Source organism: Diorhabda sublineata, chromosome X (assembly GCF_026230105.1).
Source record: "Diorhabda sublineata isolate icDioSubl1.1 chromosome X, icDioSubl1.1, whole genome shotgun sequence".
In the NCBI taxonomy this organism is placed as follows: domain Eukaryota; kingdom Metazoa; phylum Arthropoda; class Insecta; order Coleoptera; family Chrysomelidae; genus Diorhabda; species Diorhabda sublineata.
Genome location: NC_079485.1, coordinates 39,011,174 through 39,034,411, shown reverse-complemented (window position 1 = coordinate 39,034,411; position 23,238 = coordinate 39,011,174). Strand labels below are relative to the sequence as shown.

Sequence of the window (23,238 nt, the reverse complement as noted above, 5' to 3'; positions counted from 1 at the left end):
GATGAATAGCTAAAGAGAAATTATATTGTTTCGAAATTAATATTCTCAAAATTGGACAATTTCATAAGTGTTTGCGAACAAATTAATCTTCCTATATTTTGTCGCATGAATATAATTTGCGCAAGGTTTCCTCATCCATTATAATTATTAATTAAACGGGATGACATTGTTCACATTTGGTTTATTTCCAAATAGTTGAAGACAAATTTGTCTCGGCGTTTTCCATTAACTGTTTCAATGAGTCAAAAAGTACAAATATGTAGTCAGATATTCAACGTAAATAGTTATCTTAGGATTCTTGAAGATCTTGTAGGTATCATACATATTAATATCATGAAACTGTGTTTAACAATATATATGTAGGTTATAACATGAAAATAATGAGAGTAATTATTCTATTCTACAATTCCTGGTAAAGCGTCTACGTCCAGATTAAATCCAGAAATTATGCCTACCCACTTCACCGTTGACCCAAAACAGTGCATTAAAGGTTTACGTATATTTGCAAAGAACATGCAATCTTTATCTCACCTGAGGAAATTCTCGTATAGTGTCTTCTTCAAAAATTACGTAAAACTATACAGAAATATTTATCATAATACTTTGTGAATGCAGCCAAAAATTTTTCGAATTCTATAACTCCTTCTCATGATCCGTTTTCATATCTCCCTGACGCTAATGCAAACTTACACAGTTTCTTCTTTATGTAGGTATTTTTAGCAGAGCTTCGTAGTACAAATTATGACATCAAAAATAAATACCCGATTGCACATTAAATCAACTTACCCCTTCAATTGACAATTCATTTCAGAATGGCACTTCCCCCAATTGCCTTAAGACGGCTATAATTATACCTTTGTATAAAGGAGGAGATAAATATCAAACATCGAATTATGGCCCAAATGCACATTTCTGTTTAAATATAAAATACTTACTACCCATCAATTTGGGTTTTTGAGTAACAAATGCACAAGTGATGCTATATTCTTCCTTCTTAATAATGTGTACTCTAGCCTAAACAGCCATCACTCCACTGCAACAACTTTTGGTGATTTTTCTAAGGCTTTCGATTGTGTTAATCATAATATTTCAATCAACAAATTGCAGTACTACGGTTTCAGTTTCCAAAGAATTGAACTTATCCACCTCCCTAACATCTTATTATGCCCTTATTGAGTCACAACTCTGATATACCCTTCCCTTAGAGGGTACGTGTGGTGCGACTCAATTCGAGCGAATCTGCTAACTACAAAAGAGAGCTGTTAGATATTTAGTCGGAATAAACAGCCTAATTCGTAAGCATGCTTCTCCAATTTCAGAAAGGTCGTTGCAGGGCTATCCATTTAGGAACGCGGAGCACGACCTTTACCTACCTACTCCACGTTCAGTTAAGGGCTCAATATTTTACAATGCAAAAAAACGACTAATCCTTTGGATATAAGCACCATCTTGGAATGTCGTCAGCCTCATTTTTCCACTACAATTCTAATTGTTGGGCAAACATAAATTGTCCACATATTTTATCCAAATAATAAGTTTTATTAAACTTGGAATTTGCTGATAGTTCAGTATTTCATGCATATTTTTTGGTGTATTGATAAAATTAACTATTATGAATTAGTTTGACAATTTTTTTAATAGTGATAAACCGACTGACATGAATATTTTATATTGACCAATATGTTTCTTAAAACAAATTCCAAAACTGTTAGTATGAATAAGAGGTGAGAGAAATACTTGTTTTTGTTTAAATTAAGTAAGGATGTTTTTAATTATTGACATGTGACATGGTTGAAGGGTCCTAATGTCTATAGGATTTGGATGTTTTCAATGGGGTTTTTCCATGTGTGCTTCTATGGGGGTACGTTCCGTTTTGTGTTTGGTAAAAATACCTCGCCAAAAACTTAATGAACCGAATCTATAGAAGGGGGATGCATCTGCTATTGTGTTATTGCTAATCTTGGCTGTTCACGAGTTCATAGGGGTAGTATTTTATAGAGAAACATAATTTTTCTACCATTCATTATATCATTCAGTCATATTCAAATTAGACGAATGAAATTATATGTGCTACAATTATAAATTTTTAAGGGAACCATGAAAATTTGTCGGATTAACTGACGAAATTATTCATACCGATTACATACTCTAAATTCATTATCCAATTGTTTAATTCAGATTAGAAAGAAAGATATCACTCTTAAAAATATGGAATCCCACAAAAGACGCTCTATTTTAATATCTTTCAATAATCATACAATGCTGAGGGCACAGTGCGGTGCAATGTGCTGAATATATTAAAACTTCATATTTTCTCAAAGGACTTCTTTACTACGTTCTTCCAAGTCAAATATATTTTTTACCGAGAAATTTTCCTTACAACAGTCAGATAAAAATTTAATCAAATGAAAGAATGGAGAATGCATCAGGAATGTGAGAAATTTTGAATAACTTTCTCCAACGGAACTTCATAATACCGAAACTGAGCTTACAAATATTGAAATTCACAATAAAATATTGATGGAGAATAATTGGTATTCACTCCTTGGATTCAACTTGCAACCTTTGAAGAATAGGACTGTGTTAATGGCATCAGGATGATCCGGTAAAGGACCAAGTTGGAGACAATAATTATTGAATGTATTCTTCTTAAATTTATTAGTTCATATCATCTATTCAATGATATGTGAATTGAAATTACTTCGGCAGAGAATAATAGATTTCCGTGACGTTACACTAACCTGTTCATATAAACTGCTTATGATATAATTTTACATTTCAAACTATATATCAGTTTTGTTTCCAACATGTTTCCAAAGCAACAAATGTTTAACGTACAGAATTAAATAGTATTGAACTTTGTTTTCCATACCGGAGAAGTACAGAGTTGAATTGATTTGAAGCTAACTCATAAACTTTGATCACATTTCCATTGTGAGTTTTCGGAGTTTAGAACTCTATTGAACATGCTCCTTGAATTTGAAGACGTGTGCAAATGAGATAATTGTTCGTTCTTGCGATGCTAATTAGGAATTATATTTTAATTGTAGCCCGACAATTACGTTGAGCTGGAACTGAAAATAACATCTTTGTTGTGGTAATTTTCAATGTATCTTTCCTTTTAATTAGCTGGCAACAGAATTGGATGTACTGAATTTAATATGTTAAAAAGTAGTATGTGTGACTAGTAGTCACATCATATAACATAGGCAATTGTATTTATAAGAAATCCAAAACACATACTCAACTATGTCTAATAAGTAGTTTTTTTTATAAATCTTTATCCTTACAATTTTGTTTCTTTTTCTACCTTAGCACCATACTATGTGATGAAAAAATTCTATAAAATGATACTGTTAGCCGGTTAAGTCTCATTCGCTACATGTTATTTCTAAATAATGATACAAAAAACAATATGTGAGCGAAAAGCAAAGATATTATATGAATGCCATCTCATACTGAACAACTAATATAAATTAGTGAAATATTTCACTCCAAAATTGCTTATAAGAAATCAAGAATTACGAAAAAAGTTTGATGGAAAAGTAACTTTTCAATGGAAATACTTTATCATTAAAAAATAATATATTATTTTTCTGCATAATCTTTCCAATATTTTTAATATATTCTTCCGAAAGTCCCACCAGATACGCGTTCATTTCTACCATCACCTCTTCATAAAAATAGCGTTCCAGCTAGCCATTTTTTAAGTTTTGGATCTCAAAGTAATAGGAGGGAGCCAGATCAGGTAAACATGTTAGATCTGGCAATAAATTGTAACGTAATTAATTCTCACGAAATGTATAGAAAGCAATAATGAGAGAACAGATGAAAACCCATGTGATTTTTATTATTTTAATAATTCATTTTCTTCAATTATTTTACTTCACACATTTTTTAATGTAAAACATTTCACGTTAACAGTGTATGTTTCATAACTAAACTCGTCTTTCAGCAATTTCTCATGTTCCAGCAGATTATTTATCATTTAAATAAATATAAAAATATTCAAATATCATACGATCCTACTACAAACACAAAATAGTCATTTGTACATTTATTTCCATGAATTATTACTATTTCTTAACGTACATTAATAAATGCTTTTCTTTTATATCGCTCGCGTACAATGCTGTATAGTTTTACAGCTTGTAATGTGATATCATCCCATTTTATGCTGTAGTAAAATTTCCTATGCTTTCTATAAATTTCCAGCTCTATACTTGTAAAAACAGCTAACAAGCAAACTAACTGAAAAATAAACTAAAGAAAAAATATATTGAATGGACACGCAGTACAACATAAATGTGTACCAGTGGCTTAATTTAATTAATTTTTCCAATTTCTCCGTTAACAGCGTCATTTGGACTGAAACACAAACTGTTTATTATTTCTTTTATTATGAACATTGCTTTTTTCACCCTTTGATATTTGAGTCTCATGAGGATTCCATTTTAGCGTACTCCGGCCGTTATTGATCACATAGACACGACTAACTTTTTCCATACAATTTAATTATCCCGACATAAGCCGAAAACATATGGGACCAGCGCTGTTAATGACCTAAAACCAAATAGCCATGCACCATCACCATGATAGTACAAGCTTGGATATCAAATATGCAACACATCCCGAAATATATGAACATGAAATAGAGAAATGTCAATATTGTAACCAATCTACACTATATATGTAGGCAGTATAATGTTATAGAAGCAGAAAGGTTTTGCTAGATAATTGAAACGTTTTGTATTTAGTGCTTGTAAATAGCAGTTCTAGTAATGAGATAACAAAGTATGTGGACAAAATAATTGTACTAATGTTTGTTTCTCTGAGTCACCGTTACATTGGCGAAACGTATTCAATTCTATGAGATTAAAATTTATGTGCGATTCTCTCTAATTACTGATTCATAAGACGTAGCTTTGTTAACATTTATTGGGAATATCGAGGCATTTTAGTTATGGACAATATACGGTTAACAATATTTTATGAAGGAAACGAGATACCAAATTTTAGTTTTCATGGTATTATGATTTGGGTAGCGTGTTGGTAATTCACATATTTATTGTCAAAATATTAACGAGGATAATTCATTTCGAGAATGGAGACAAGTACAATCTGTTCCATAAGTAATGCTATCCTATGAACAATAGTGCCATATCTTAGGAATCATAACGCGTTACAAACAGTGCAATTGTAATTGTTGGTATAGTAGTGGTAGTAAACAGAGAGAGAAATTTCAGAAAGAAAAGAACTAAGTACAATATCACTCATAAGACGACTAATACTGTACCTTAAATTCAAGGATCAACCAAGACATAATTGTAATGCCTTCGAGTATTATCTACTTAAACAAGTGGATATTTGTACTATGACAATATCTATATCAAGTATTATTGTATAATATATTTTTTGTTATGTAGATAATTTCATTACTACTGCACTGAAAGACTTAGAAAAATTGACCAAATATTCATTTTCAATCATCTAAACACATTTCACAATCAAAATTTAACAACATTATACCAAATCTTCAAAATGTGTCGTCTTTTTCAAAAAAATTGGTTATTGCTAGCTTGACTGAAAAAATTAATTTCTAGATCCTATACTTAAATACACGGCTAGTTAAGAGACCAAAATTGCACTAAGAATTTTTATCCTAAGAAAATTATTATTGAAATAGAAGGGAAATAATCTAGAAGCAAATGCCAAAAAACTGAATTAGGTAGTAGGAAAATCTGAAAAGTTTGGTATTTATAATGAATCGAATAATTTTATAATATTGCAGCATCACTATATAAATTTCTAATTTAGATATTCAATAATTTATTCAAGAATTATGAACATTTATAAATGAGTATCAAAATAACTGTTAATAATATGAATGCACACTCGCCTTCTGTGCCCGCTAAAATCAGAAACCACCTACTCTCTCAAATCCCGATGGAGTTCAACAATCAGTCCTATACTATTCTCATTTCTCTGTTCTACTAAAGGAAAACTGGTTTTGCAATATTCAAGGTGTCTGGTAAATTGTTTGAACAGCTGCTTTTGTAACGCGTGACAAAGGCACTGAATGCTAGTTAACATTGAATATTTACACAACTATATGTGTACTATTGGATGTTATGTGTGAATAATTTTCATCTCAACAAATCTGCAAATACTACATACAATAAACTTTGTTCCGTATTCTTTGCTATTGCTCACATATAAGACAGTGCATGATCATGTATTCATTTTATATTTTCGAAAACATGTTTTTCTAGGTTACGAGATGAGGCAATTTATTTCCGATGATTTAGTCATAACTCGGGAGCTAGCAATATTGCGTCATTTCCTCCACATCTGGCTAACAAAGGGGTTGTCTTTATCAGTTTAACTTCAATTAAGTTTGAAATAGATAACACGTTATGTTTGTGTTATGTTTTTTTTAAAAAACCCTTTTAGTGCCGTTACATCTCACAAACAAGCTGCACGAGGTTCAGTGTCAAGAAAAAGCGTATGGAATGAGTAAAATTGTTCACTGATGTGTGGCAATCAGGTAGAAGACCATCGACATGAAGAATCTTCTGTTACCACTGGTGCCGACTCCTTCTTCGAACATCTATGTACTCTGATCATGTGATTGGTATCTAATCATGCATGCGTTGTAAAGTGAAATAAATATGTCGAAATTAACTTTTCGGCAGGTATGACATGAGGATTTAATCTAAGAAAGATTCACGCAAAGATAGTGTCAAGAGTTCTCACCTATGAACAAATTACGTAAAGCGAAAGAATTTGTTGTGTCGTAATCAAAACAACGATAGAAGCTGAATGAGTCAAGTAATCACTGGAGATGAGTCCTGAATATTTGAGAATGACCCTGAAATCCATTCAGTCAGCAGTAGGTAGAATAATTGGCTATAATAGGTTTTCCAGCTTATCATATAATGCCAATATCACCCATTGCAATTTTTTCTATTTCTCAAGACAAAGTCACACCTCAGAGAAACTCATTATTGTGGCGTAGAGGAGCTTAAAGAAGCTATAATCGTTTCTTTTAAACGGGCCAACTCTGGATGATTACCAGGAATGATTAGGATCGTGGAAGTAACGTTGAATTTGTGTAAAGTTGACTGGAAACTATTGTGTAACTCGATAAAAAAATTTGGTGTGAAAATTTATTGGTATATCTGATATGCTTCGAAAATATTTAATCCTTCCTACTTTATTGGTTTATATTTGCTACTTTTTTGTTTATTCTTGTCTAAAGAAACTTTTTGATCCGCATTATGTTATGTTATATTTTAACAACCTAATCGTAATCCATAGTTTGTTGACGAATTCTTCTTTGCGGAAACTTTCTGGTTTGCGAGACTTTTCTGCTAAGTCAGTGAGCAAATAATTTTCTTCGGATCGGGGCCGGCAGATGTAAGTGAGCTACTGAATACACCAATCCCTCAGCCCTCGGCCAGAATTCGTAGTTATAATCGAGAAAAAGTTTTAAAACAGGAAGAGCCACTTGAAATATATTTTTCGCTAAAATATTTCTCATTAAAATCAGATATAAGCCAAACTGCAGTTTCCAGTGTTCTCTTCAAACAGTTCAAATGTGATGAAGATTAGATTCTTGTGCAGTTATGAAAAAATTACCATATGAAAATTAGGGGCCTGTAAAGTAGACTTTAGCAGACCACACATTATATATTTTAGAGATCTGCCCGAAAAATTTCTGACGTTTGATTTATATATTTCAGTCGATTGTTGACAGTTCAATTGTTCAGAAACAACTTTCTAAAAACATTCCTCATTTTAGACAACTTGACAAAATAAACGAGGCTATCTCAACTTTCGATTCATCATCTACTATAATTGTCTTGTCTAAATCCACCCTTGATTTCACTTTGAATATTTCAGCTACCCCAATTTTCCAATCCGAAATAAGTGATCGATGATGCCGTATATAACTAAATAAAATAGTCTAGAAAAAATCTTTTTGGTTTGTAATATACACAAGCGTATTTTTTTATCATCTAATAAATATCAGTAAGTATGATGATATTAGACGACTATTCATACTGGAAATAAGAATTGATAATTATACATCACAAAGTGAAGGATGGGTGAATAGTGAAGAATTGAAAAGAATGAAAAATTATGCCTTAATCAATCGTGAATTTAAATTTTCACTGAGCGACCAACATTCATGTCACAACAAAATGAATTATATAGAGACAAGAGGCTGGAGTACAAGAAGTGGTATTTCAAAGAACCGCATTGCAATGCTTTGTGGATGTTGTTTATGTATGAAATAATTCTTTTTTGACTGACCTATCTCTGCTCAATAAAGACCAAAAATGTGTTTGCCTTACATCGATTCCATGTTATCAATCGATATATCGATACTCAATGAATGCAGTTGTGTGTAAATCAAAAGGTAAATGAAGACAAATAGTTTTAAGGAGAAAAGTCTCTAACTACTGCTTATTTATTAGTATATTAATAAAGGAGTTAAGTTAAGTTAAATCCTTCTGCTCAAATTTATCCTGCTCTACATTTTCACGATACTAGTCTGGTTTTATTAGTCTTACTTTCCATTAAAAAAAGTACGGAACGAATCGAATTTTGATGAATATAGCAGTGAGAAGTCTGGTTTTCTTGTCCTCCGTGTGACATTCTTCTCTTTCTCTACTTCGGGCACTTTCTAGTGAAAAGTTGAAATAAGACTATCAAGCACTAAATTCAGTTCTTAAAATACGTTTAGAAGATGATTGATTAGTTAATTGATCAATAGATCATTTGTTGACGTAGTGTTTTAATCAAAAAGACTCATTTTATAACAATTAAATAAAGTTTAATCAAAAATACATTTTTTGTTGTTTTAACCAAGTCTAGATTAATTTTTTTGATATTTTCATTTCAATTGCATCATATAATTTAAGATTTATAATGAAATATTAGCTTTTCGTTTTTAATAATTTTTGTATAAAATGAATCATTATACTATACTATATACTATATCAAGCATGATATTAAAAATAAAAAGTATTTGTCTATCTCAATATTATTAGATAGATAAGGATGATTATTGATATTCATGTAGATTCACAAAACCAAAACTGAATATTTGATATTTTTGCTTTGAGCTTTTGACAAAAAAATAATTGAGAGTTCCATGGTTTGTTCTTCAGCTCCAAGTATACCTTGAGCTTGATTCATATACAGAGTTGCCCGAAAATCCGGAATAAAATTATTACTTTTGAACTTAAAAAACACGCTCATAGATATGAATTGATTTTACCTATACGGTCATTGGATAGAAAATATCTACTGGTCTATGATAAACGTTGTCTTCCAGATATTACCAAAGAAAGTAAACTGCATTAAGTATGACTATCTTGGAACTCATTATATTGTGTCATTTCGTCCAAATGAGGATCTTGTTAGTATTTTGTCAAAATATTTTTTAATAATATTTCCAAAATTTTGAGAATCGCCATTCTGTTCAAACTATACAAACTTAGGATATCTATACCTACTTCACTAAGACACATAATGCTAGAGTAGGTACTGTTAATGTAGTAGTAGAAAACAGTGCGGAGCAAATACTAATAATAATGATAAGTAAATCTTAATGATTTTCTACAAATATTGTAGCTTCTCTTGACTCCAGAAACGCCGAAACAATAATTGTACTGATTAACTACTCCATTTTAAATGGAAGTTTGTCCACGAAAAGCCATTATTCTCATCTTTCTAATGTTTTTGGACAATATATAACATAATTATGAGCTCATGATACCTTTCACAAATGTGGATCTCCCTGCAGGGATACGGCAAATTTTTATCTCCGCCTTAAAATGTAACGTTTCACTTTTGGGTTCTCCACTGTGCCATGTTTCTCAAATTTGTGGAAGATCTTACTAACAGTACCCTGCAAATGTGATTTTTTACACTTGTTTCATTAAGTACCCACAACACTATGACTTTTATTCTATGCCTTTACTCCAACAATATCAAGATTTCGATAAGCTATGACTCTGATAGTACTATTTTTCGATTATCAATTGAAAGTGAACACTTTCAATATGTAGATTAATAGACTAAATGTGTCAATTAAATTGTATAGCAAAACACTAGGAATATTTATAAAGCCAAATAACATATATGTACACTACTCAACAACTGCTTAGGATCAAACTCATTTTATGTTTTTTTAAGCAAAAATTTCAAGATAAATCAATGAATTTTGGTATTCAAGACTCCCAAACTTGCCTGTTTTTAATAAAATCTCATTCAGAATATTTTTAATTTTGCCTGGAAGCCTATCAATCGGAGAGTGGAAGACATTTTCAATTTCTACTGTAAAAATTCATTTGTTGTTAGTACTAAAAAGATCTTTTATGTTTTCGAAATAATTTTTTCTCATTTGTCAAAGGCCACACAAATAAAAAAAGGTATCGAAACTCTATATTTCACGAGCTTTTCAATGACTCTTCACATAAAATACCTTTCCATTTGATATAAAAGTTGTGTAGGGTTCATTTGAAAGGTTTAAAAAAATTATCCTATAAGCAACAAATACTTTCAAAGTAGAAACAATTTAAAAAGTTGCCGGTTAAACGGTAGTAATTTTATTGTGGACTTGCATCTCCGTATATATTGTTATGACTTATTTCCTATTAATGCTTTATCATTAATAAATACATAATGTTCGAAATTAATGAATATCCAATCATATTATAGACAGGTAGATGGAAAACCATTGAAAAAAATTAAATAGAAACTCTCTCTATCTATGCTATGATTTGAGTTAACTGAAAAGATAAATTATTTTCCTTGGACTTAAATCCACGGTATGTGATAATTTAGAAGTGACGTTCCAGTAAGGTCATTTCAAAGGCTATATAATTAATCTCCTGATCAGTTGTTTAACCAGAAGTATTTTCACTTTACATTAAGGACACTGACAGTCTCTCCAAAAAAGACGATATTGCTACTCCGTCACCAATGGATGTATAGTGCTTCTAGCCACTTTTGAATCTAGACAAACTTGAAATATTAAATTTCTATACATGTAATACGTGAAACACAAGTCAACATATCATTCATACATGAAAATAAGTTGTATAACATATATATAAAAACTTCGAATAAATTAATTCAAAAATTCCAAACAAATTTTAGTAATGACGTTGAGCGATGTGTTTACTGAAAAATACCAATTTTTTGGTGTAGTTAAAATGATACAATTTTCTTTGAGTCTGTGATAAAATGTATTTTTTATTCCAAAAACATACCTCCAGCAATCATTCTTTATTTTAACATCTATTTTTTTTACTAAAGTTGGAAATGGTAATGTCAATTAGTGTTATGCTTTTGTCAACAAAATAAAGCACGTAGTATAAATCTGAAAAATAGACATAAGCAAATAAATAATTATTTCTATTGTTTCATCTATATTTAGGTATGAGAATTTCCTCAATATCTTATACTAGTTTGGCAAATAACAGATTTTCAAACCAAATTTCGACTATTTTTCGAGGAAACTTTCTTTTATTGATTATCACTTAGGTTAAAACCACTGAGATAGTTTACAGATAGTTCACATTGATTTATTACTGAGCTTCTATTATTCAACAAAAACTAATTTGTTACAGGTGACCTTAACATTTCATCGCAAACAAAATTTGAAGGAACGGCACAGCTCATGATGAAGCTTTGCGATGAATAACAGTAATGCTATGAAGGTGAGTTCATATTACACGCCATTTTAAAACAATTTACGTACAATCATTGGCCATTTTTATTTTAATTTGAAACCTTGTTTAATTCTTACTCTCGCCTAAACAGTATAACTTGAAACAAATAAAGATAACAGAGTAAAGAATTTAATTAAAATTAATAGTTATTTTTCACTTCACAAATTTGCTATTCTAACAATAGATAAAGAAAGTACTCTTTACAGGAACCAAAGGGAAAATATTGAATTGATGATGCTTGAGAACTAAACTGTATTTAAAACGGAAGCAAGGAAAAATATTAAATAGTGGAAGTGAATTTGATATGGAAATTTATTATTACTTTCTGATATATTTGATTGTGGTCTTTATGTACATAAAGACCACAATTAATTATGAGAATGAATGAGTTCTGTATGAATCGTAAAATAGCCCCAAACTCGCATCTCAATTTTATCCGAGAAAAACTAAAGCTTGGTTTACTAAACAAACTCTCTTGATATTTCACGTAGATACCAATTACTCAGTTTCTTTTCTAGAATGTGGAGAGAAAATATAGCAATGAATATGGTCATGGGATTGAATTTGCATGCGCCATATTCCAGTATTCTTTTACTTTTCATAAGCTCATTGTATATTTATATCTTCGAATGTACATAGGTTGTAAGTACAAATTTTCCAATAGAAATATGTTTCACTATCTCAAAAGTAGAAACTTTGATGAAAGTGACTTGGGAAATATTCCCTCTATGTATGTCAAGTGTTTATTCTACGCACGGTAGCAGAAACATTTATATCTATTATGCATTGATATGTTTTCCAGTCCAATCCATACAATTATAAACATAAATAGATGTTGAGATATATTAGTTATGTCATCTTTTAATGAAATTATTCAGAGTTCACTCATTTCTCGAATAAAATATAATGGTGAATTGTTTTTAAATTAAGTTTCCTTTAAATACGACAAGTATAATTTAAATCTTCATAGAAACCAAGATATATTTGCATGGATAAATAAATGTTTGATTGTGTTTCAATACTTCCTGTAAGTGTTTCCATCCGTAAGAGTTAAGTGGTAGGGTTGCTTACACGAAGCTGAAGAAGACGATGGCAGTTACCACCGACGAAGGCGATGAATTCTTCGTTTTAGGATCGGTAGCTGCGGATACGAGCATAAGCACCACAAAAATTTGCCAGACATACATAAGTATAAGTTAATCCAGTGTTTTTGGATTCTTGGAAAGAATAAATAAAATCAGTATCAGATCCAAATGCATCAGTATGTATCGGCGATGACTTTAACCACAAAATATGCTTCTGCTTATGGACCCTCGATCGAACTGTAATTTTTAGAACCGTTGGCGATATTCAAATTGAGCACTATTACTACACCAAAATATATTTATCCTTCCATGTAAATGTCTTTTTGGATTTATTATGTTTTTCGCCCTACTATTAATACAATTCCTGTCCTTATTCATGGACGTAGTCTCATTCTTAGCTATTCCTGTATCTTGTTCTCCTGTTAGGGCAAAGGCATTTCCAAACCTTGCCTTGCCATTTCCCGAACCCATTCGTACTATTTTCCCCTCATATCGCGCCTTTTATTGGTTTAACTGTTTTAATAATTTTTATTTCAGTGCTATTAAATGCATTGAAAATATACAGGGTGTCTTGTTTAAAGTATAAAGCAATTGGTGTTCGAATTTCGTTAGAACAACATTCAATATTTGAGCAACCTATTATAAAATGAGAGAGTAACAAATATCACGATGGACAGATGAAGGTAGCTAAAATTACTGTCGTGAGCTTTACTTGTCTGAATTAAATGGATTTATCGTGATAAAACTTCTATACCAACTCATCATTTTTCAAAATCGTAAGTAAATGAGAGTTGACCCAATTATCAAAGTAAAATTTAAGAATGTATAAATTTGATTGACCACTTTTAGTACATCCAAGAAATAATTTTAAATAGTGGCAATTTGAAAAATATCACCATGTTCTTAATAGACACCTTATAAATAAAGGTGATTCGCCGTCTATACACACACACACACGTCACCCTAAGATATGTTGGTGTGCAAAGCTGATGTGGAAAAGAAGATAGCGACAACTTCATGCATAATAAATGCACACATGTCACTTCGCTCCTCTTTTATGATGTTTACAGAATCAAAACAAACTTCACTCAGTTTCTCATATCCAAACTAATCATACGCTATTGACTTGCTCTATATTCTTATTTGCTTCTGCATACTTTTTACTTATGAATTAAAAATTTTTAGTGCCTCAACGTAGTCCAGACAGCCAAACGTTAATATTATCGACGAAATGAGTTTAAACATTTTACTACATTTCACTACAGAATCCAAAGTGCGTGACAAGTGAGGCTCAATTTGAACAGAACATCTACATATAAGTGCAGACAGAGAAGACATAACGACTCCAAACAATCTATGCCCTATAGTTCAATAGAATACGCAGCATATTTAAATTAACTTACCGGTGTCATCGTAAATTCCAACTCTCATTTCTTCTATATCCTAAGTCATAAAAGTTGATTAACTACTGCTGCAATTAGTTCACCTCTGAAGAAGATTATCTGTCGACGAATATTCGAAAAATGTACTTTGGGGTATTTGTATACAATGAAGTGACAAAATTAATTTTTACAATAAGTGGATTTTACTCACCTCAATTATAGCAATTTTTCAATATAAACATTTTTTTCCGCCCATATTGAATTTGTTGAAAATATTTGTTCAACTTCACAAAACAGCCTGATGGATTTTTACTGACATTAGTATAACAGTGCATAATTAAGGCAAATATTTGCCAAAATAAGAAAAAATTAAAAGAATACTTCTAATTTGCTATAATGACAAATAACATTATAATTTACAAATTATAAAATATTTTTGGCACAAAAATTGTTACTTTTACTGTGACTATGAAGTTATGAAAATAAATTTAAAGTGACAATATATACAGTGGATAGTGAAGTAGTCATTCATTTGAACATAACTCGACCAAAAAGAATCATACAATCCATCACTACCACCAGTTCTCTATTCCTTACAATTAGTGTATGTTTATAACTCTATTTACATAATCTGCAGCTTTTAATACACTTTTTAAATAGTATTGGAGAACAGTATTCAATTAAAAGCTCTACAGTGAATCAATTTCATCAAAACTAAGTACACACAAGTGATCCTCTGCAATAAAAAGATATCAAAATGAGGTGGAATATTTGCCTTGCTCTAGCCAGCCATAAATGTCTCGTGATCAAAACATATGTTGGAATGTCCGTCGCGGCTTTTTTTATAATAACTAAAGTAAAATGAACCTTTTGTCAATTAGTCATCGAACCAGCCGTCAGTATGTATTGCTATCCGTCGATGTACATGTGAGTTTACTCTCACAATGAATTTTTTCTTTCGAAACATAAATAATTAATGTTTATTCATTTTGCCCCATGAGATAATAACTGAACTTGGAAGTCCTAGAGACAATAGTTACCATATTTCTCTGATACTGTAGCCACAATTTAGGACATCTTTATAAATAAACTTTCCACGTCGTGATTGATTTATTATGAAAAGTCCAATTTTTAAGGCCCTACTATGAATTTATGATATGTACTAAAAATTTTAGCATGAGAATTCAATGAAATGAACATACTTGGATTGGCAACGATCAATAACACAATTTAATATGAGCCCCTTAAATTTGTTATAACATAAAGACTTCATACCAGCCCACTATTGTTCAGCTTGAAATGTAATTGCAAATAGCAAGCAGCACGAATTATAGGCGATGTACGTTAATTCCAATTCTCAAACTCTATGAATCGGAGTGTTTGTTTCAAAATTTCCATAATCATGGAAGTAAAGGATCATTATGATAATAAATTTATTAATGTGTACTGTAAAATTAAATGAAAACATACCCTTTCAACATTCACAAAAATCCTTGACCCAAGGCCGGTCCTGTACATTATTCATGACTCCACGCCGAAACCTCGGCACGTTCATATTATTTTTTTGTTTCTTGTCCTTGTGAATTATAAATTAGAGTTTTTGACTTTATATTGAGGATGAGGGTGCGAGGGAATTGAAAGATAAGGAATAAAATTAAGTAGTTCTAGTTCATCTTGTCAAAAGTTTGTTATTATATTAGTTCCTAACTTTCAGTGATTTGGAATTAAGTGTATTAACATAATATTAAATAATGTAAGGGGGTGTATTGTGGATTGTGATCCAAGCCTCCATTTTTAACTGAAAAATCCATATCATGAATATATATTTTTCAGGATAACTTAGAATTCGTTGTTCAACATATGACTATAAAATAAGATGCATAAAGGGAAATAATTTAGTTAATAACTTATGCCACAATAGCATTGAACCTTTAAATATGTACATAGGATTCAAGAGTTGAATTTAAGTAGAGTGGTTGTGCATTTAGATAACAATTCAGCGCTATAGGAACTGTCTGTGGACAGTAGGACATTCTACTATTTATCAATGAAAATCTATATTGGCTTTAATATCACTGTCGGAATTTCTTTTCTATATGTAATCAATGGAACATTTTTTATTTCAGGTGCCCATGTTCATCTTTCATGAGAAGCAATTGCACAACACACAATATAGTTGATAATATAATAGACAAAATTCAACTGAAGTTTATCGTGACGAATTTATAAAATGCCTTCTTTGGTTAATCTCAATAGTTTTAAGCAGCTTTCATTATCTTTGTATATTATGTATTCAATTTCAGCTTATCTCCAAATAAACAAAGGTTTTCTGTATATTTTATTTTCTTTTTTTGCTTTGTTGGAAAATGTTAAAATTCCTATTTTTTCACTCATTATTTGAAATCGATACTCTTTTCATTACCATACTAAGTCAATTTAAATAGGCTTAATTCTTTATATAAAAAGACATGATCAAAAATCTGAAATCAACAAGCTCTTGTGTGCACAAAAACTTTAGTATAGTCAGTTAGTTCAAAACAAGCTAAATTGATCATAGTGAGAATTTTTCGGATACTGAACAAACAAACTTTTTCAGCTAAGAAATACAGTTTCACGGTTATATGCCTGTATACAATAATTCTTCACAAAGAATCTTCAAGTGAATTTAAAAGAATCTAATTGAATTCCGAACTTTGTTTGACTATCGAACGGAGTCGACTGATTTGCCGAGTTAGAAATGGAATTACAGAAAGTATTGTTCATTTTATGAAGTTTTTGTATAGCTAACTTCGGAAACTGAATTTTGTATAACACTGAATCTCTTAGAATGATTTTTCAAACAAATTATAGTGTTCATTTATTCAAATAAGTTTCCAGAATTATCTTCATTGGATTTTTGTTGATTTTTAGCCTAATTTGAATGAAAACTAAACTCTGTTGTTAATATGTTACTGGCATTTCAAAAATGTTCATAATTTTCAAATTAAGAAGTACAGAGCAAACGAACAAGTTTCAGAAGAAACGATACAAAAATATGGAAACATGAAAACAAATTAACGACCGGATAAAAAGAGATACAAATTCACTTATTCGTTAAATCGCTTATATGTAGAAAAGGAAACATCACGGAAAACAGAAATCACAGACTTACAATAAACAGTCAAACCCATAATAACCTTTATATATGCAAAACAACAAAAAAACAAACTCTGTCGATGAGATATTTAAGAGGCATACAAAAATTTATGAGAAGAGACAAAATAAGTTACGAAAGAATTGGAGGGAGTTTGACCACTTAACAAGGAAGAATAACAATAGAGATACAAAAACCATGGCAAGCAAAATCAGTACAAAAACAGAAAAAGGAATGAATAAAAGGTTGGGATGATACAGTGACAAATTTGAGGAGAAGAAATGAATACTTAAATATCGATACTCACTATATAGATGTAAATAACTCATAAAACTGTTTATCGTCAATAATTGAAATTCGTTCATAAATTCGTTAGTCGGATTTTTCATTACATGCCTGAGTATGGCATTGTGAGAGATTATTTCATGTCATAATTTTTGAACTTGAAGCCTGTACTAGAATTTGCGAGGGAAACTGAAAAAAATTCTTATTGTCAGTGGTTGTTTAATTAAATCATTAAGAAAAATACAATTATATACAAAGAAATAAGTATACACAAAACAAACGTAAAAAATATACGCGTCCTTCCCAAAGTGTCATTGCCTTAAATCAAGACCAGATGTCTTGATTGCCGCCTAGCCTAAATTTCCACGCATTCCTCTAAGTCGATTTTTTTCACGGCATCATTTAGTTATAGGTTAGTGAAGCTAAATGCGATAAACGTTGTTGAAACATAGAACTCCTCAAATATTTTTGATGCGTTTCAATACACTGAAAGATCTGCCCCGTTGCAGTGGACACATGAATAGTCAAAAACAGTTACAGAAGCTTGAACAAATCTGGGAATACATTCTGGTGAATTGAGAAAACAAATTTGGCACAAGATTTCGATAAATTTGGTATGATCATGCTTCATTTTTGACAATATATAAAAAGACAAAGTAGGTGAAACATGGGTTCCTAATAAAGTTTGTAAGTTCTCTATTGAGTCTTTACGGAATCATCTTGGAAACAAGATGTTTGGCCTGTAAGAAATTAGCCGCTGTTGAGCACAGACAAAATCATATTTCCACCATTACATATTGAGGTAAGTATTTGAAAAAGCAATTTGTAAAAGCGTTGAACAAGGACGGATTTCTGTTTATCGTTCTATTTATTGTTCTTCCAGAATTTACTGAGCTACTTGTTCTGGAATTACCTATCTAGTCATAATCATTTTTATTTGTTAAAACTGTAAATAATATAACAAGAATTAATAAATACGTATAGTTGCCTCAATTCATACTACGTCTTTTGCACTGAATGGGGGATTGAAAAAAAATAAGAATTCCTAGAAGGAAAATGTAGAATTAATTAAAAAAATTCCGTAAGTCAGACAAGTCCACAGAAACCCATCAAACGGGGCGTGAAAACCATAATTATGTTTATTCCTGTTAGGAAAAATGTATAACACTCCTTGTTTCTAATATATAATACAAGAAACAGTCAAAAATAGTGTTCATGATATTTTTTACAGGAAGGAAACAAATTCTATACATACCACTAAATTAATTAGTCATAGCTTTTAATGTTATTATGTGGTGTATTACTAGAATATACTATTTCGATAATGGAATCATTATACAGATGAATCAGTATCCATACTTAATATATACATCGTTCCGAACAATATAGAATAGTAGGAAAGTATGTAAATTCAGTTCGCTTCGAACGTTCAATTAAACATCCCATTATTCTAATTGATATAACTATTAATTTACGTCAGCAGGAAAGGATTATAGTTTTGATCCCAAGCTTCTGATGTTTATCGTGATTAATTTATCAAAAGAAATTAATTTTACCAACTTGTCATATTTTACCTTAGTTTTCCGAGTTAAACAGTTTGATGAACCTAATCAGAAGTGGAAGTTTCTGCAATGGTTTCAAACTCGATGTATTGTTGGACATTTTGCCCATAATGAATAATGTTTCGAATAAAACTCTTTAATTAAGATATTGCTTAGCATGTGAACTCATTTATTATAATATTTAGTTTGCTTTAGGAAGTAAGTAGTAGTTCAAAAGTTCATGAAAAAAAACAGGTCGAAACTCAATCTTAAATGAACTGAGGATTATATGAAAGAATGTTAGATTTAATATATAATTTTTGTACGTTTGGTTTACATTAATAACCCCCGCCATCCTCTACAAACTGCGGCAATTCGTAGTGATGAATATTGTACTCAGGATCTAAGTACTATTTATTTTGAGGTGATTTTTACACAAAATTATCTTAATGTTGTAGGTGTCACTACCATCTACCAAATATTTAAAGTATTTTTGCGATTTTTTCATAGCTATTGTAAATTCAAATAAAATATTACCTGCATATTATCCAAATATCCTTGTTTTTTAACATCTTATGTAGTTCTGACAATTTATTTTGATGAATTGCTCTCTGACTTTAGAAAATAATGTTGAAAGTTTCTAACCACTGTTTATTCGGTCTTTTTATACAAGAACATGAATCATACGGAAATAAGTGGTTAAACTTTGACAAAATTAGTGCTGAATGCGGCTGTAAAAAGTTTGATGTGGAGGAAACATGTGATTTACTTGCAAAAAGCAAGAAGAACGAAAAAAATGAGAAGCATAAATATTAGATCATTACTGATTAGACAAATCATTTTATCCATTTTTTTTTAATTTATATTGCTTACATCATTACCAATTATTTCTTATTATTCTATTGTTTTAAACTAATGTTTTAAACTAAACACAATAAATCGTGGCATAGATCTACCTGATAAACCACATTGGAAATAAAAAAAAATTTTTTCAACTTTTTGAATCGTTATATCAGAAACGGTCGCTTTGAGAACAAAAAAGTTTTTAATATAAAATTTTATCATAATCTAATTGATTTATCAATTTTTATGATAAAGATAACTAAAAAACAGAAAATATTTATTTTTGATACCTTTAATTCTCAATAATCGAAGGGATCAATGGGGACTTTTCAAGATGCATTTATAACAGTGTATTCGAGAATTCATAACAATTTTGAGCTTCTTGCAATTTTTTGGATATGTCAACATTAACCGCACTATTATAAAGTCATTAAGCTTCTAGTAAAGTGTAATATAATTACTCATCATCTTCAAATCTAGTCTAGAAACAGTTAATATCAAAGTTGAGAATTCCACATCAAAAAACGACCCTAATAATTTTTAATTAGGAATAAGATAGATTTTTGTAGGTTAACTTAAGCCCTAGCGGAGATTCATTATACTAAATAGATGCGAGTATAATCAATTAATTTCTTCTTAGGGTGATTTATAAGTAATGCGACAAATTAAAACTACACGTTCATTAAAATTATATTTCCATTAACAATCAATGGGTCTATTAGATCGAAGAATAGCTGTTCTATTAACAAAAATTAATTTAATTTTTTGTTATTGAACATTCTCACAAGACACGTCTATTGTTGTTATGGAAATACTATAATTTTTTTTCTTTTAGTAACAATTTTGCATATTACTCATAATACGTCCCACGACGACGTAAAATCATGAAAATTTCTACGCTTGGGTTTTCGGATACGATCTTTTTAACTAAAATATTTTCAAAGATGGCCGACTGTAACTTTGTTATTTTAAATAGTATATTAATACATTTTTGAAATCTACATAAAATTTTAGTATACTTTTGTCTGAAAACTTTTTTCGAAAAATGCATACTTTTTGAGTTATTGATCGTTGCATACCCTTATAAATTATTTTTTTATTTTATTTTGACCTGTTTATACAAGCAGTAAAAAATGTAAAAGATTATGTAAATTTGCTTTTAATACATGGTAAATATGGCAAAGTTGTTACAAGATCATGTGCTTTCTTTGCAGTAAGATATCCAGAAATACCACGATCGAAACATTTTTAAGAGAATACTTGATAATTTGAAGCTATTCGGTTCATTTTTTATGGAAAATTGAAAGCCAAAGGAACATAGTCTGATGTTTTAAAGTAAATGTTCAAAATTGCTTCCTTGAACTTCAATGCATTTTTCAACCCTTCTCAGTACGCCTTAATTCGTTGCACGGCTTATCATTATTTCAGAGAGGGAATTGAAGGAATTTGGAATTCTTAGCTCACAATCTATTCTAGTTGATAAGGCTTGTGAGTAAACCTCTTGTTCTATGTGACTCCATATAAAAAACTCTAAAGACGTCATATTGGGAGAACGAGGGGGCCACCGAAAAGGACCATTATTTGCTAACCACCTGTTTTCAAATTGCACTTCTAAGAAAAGCACTGTCTTGAATAAAAAAAAGTTTGTTTTATTCGTCTGGTGACAAGCGGTCTAGATAATTTTTTAAAATATCAAGATATCTTCCACCTAAAAATAAAACAAAAAACATTAAAAAATACAAAAACAGTGTTTTTTACATTATTAATTAAGAATAAATTAATTGATTGTGTTTCCTAACCATTCAAATTCCCATCGTAAAATTGAAGTGTTATTATTTGCTTATTTCTAATAGTACAAAAGACATTGAACCGCCACCGATATTGAAAAACACGTTTTTTGGTTAAATGAAGATTATCTTGACTCCAATAATGGGAATTGTGTCTATGAAATAATCTATTTTTCGTGAATTTCGATTCGTCGCACCAAATTACGTTTTTCAAAAAAATCTTCCTCTTCCTGGCATTTTATTATTAAAAATTCAGCAAACTCTACTCGTTTAATAAAATTGGTTTTGTTTTAAATTTTGACACAAATTGTAAGAATAGGGATGAATTTTATGTTTTCGTAAAATAGGGTGAATCGACGATTTAGTTACTCCAAGATCTCTTACGGTAACACGTATTGATTCTTCTGGATAAGCAGTAAAATATGCAACAACATTAATTTCGACATTATTATTGTTAATAACTGGATCAATTAGATTAACTTTTGCTTCAAATGAAACGTATAGCTTCAAATTGTTGAGGATTCTTTTAACAGTATGCGAGTTTAGTCGTGGTCTATCTGGATATCTTGCAAATGCAATGAAGTACATGCTCTTGTAATAACTTTGACACATTCACCCTGTATTAGAAACAAATTTACATAATCTTCGTTATAAAGTTGAGAACGAGCCATTTTAAAGATTTTCGAAAGTATCAACAATTGCCTAATGACAGTTAAATATGTGTCATTCATTACCAAGCCTTCTAAAAGTATACATAAAAAATTAAAAAATAAAATAATAATTCAAAACCTCAAATATCTGAAATCGGATTAGTAAATACAATTTGATTTGATTTCTTTTAAAGACCTTGACAAGATAAAGAAAAATACTTTATTTCTTAGTGCTTGTATCAACGGCTCAAAATAAAATTTAGAACACACCCGCATCTCTCAAAATTTACAGAAAACATTTAATATCTGGAAACGGTAAGGTTCAGATATAAGAAAGTATACATTATGCCTATTTTTTACCCTTGAATGCATTAAAATAGAAAAACAAGGTGGTTCTACTTAAGAAAATAAAGAAATTTGATATTTATGAAGTTAAACTTTGAACATTTTTTTACACACCTTGTATAAAATGACAAACTTTTCAACATAGATTCAAATACGTCTGCTAAAAACAACCGATCAGAAACCATTCTCAGATCTTTAAGGGTATCCTCGTAAAAAAATAATCCTGCAGCGGTCAAATTTTTTATAAAAATAGTAATAACCCAAAAAGTATGCATTTTTCGAAAAAAGTTAGTTTTTAGACAGAAATATACTAAAATTTTACGTAGATTTCGAAAATGTATTAATATATAGGGTGTTCAATTTAAAATAACAAAGTTACAGTCGACTTTAGGTTCTACCGGATCTTTAAAAAGATCGTATCCGAAAACCCAAACGTA

At 30.3% G+C, this 23,238-nt stretch overlaps 1 protein-coding gene across 1 annotated transcript in view; it reads left to right on the top strand.

Moving 5' to 3' along the window:
• The window catches only part of LOC130451359 (suppressor of lurcher protein 1), a 218,854-nt gene that overhangs the window by 101,632 nt on the left and 93,984 nt on the right, over nt 1–23,238 (top strand). Inside the window, exon 2 of the mRNA XM_056790332.1 lies at nt 11,649–11,738. Coding sequence (XP_056646310.1) covers nt 11,715–11,738 — 24 coding nt within the window. The 5' untranslated portion in view covers nt 11,649–11,714. The remainder of the gene's footprint in view (nt 1–11,648; nt 11,739–23,238) is intronic.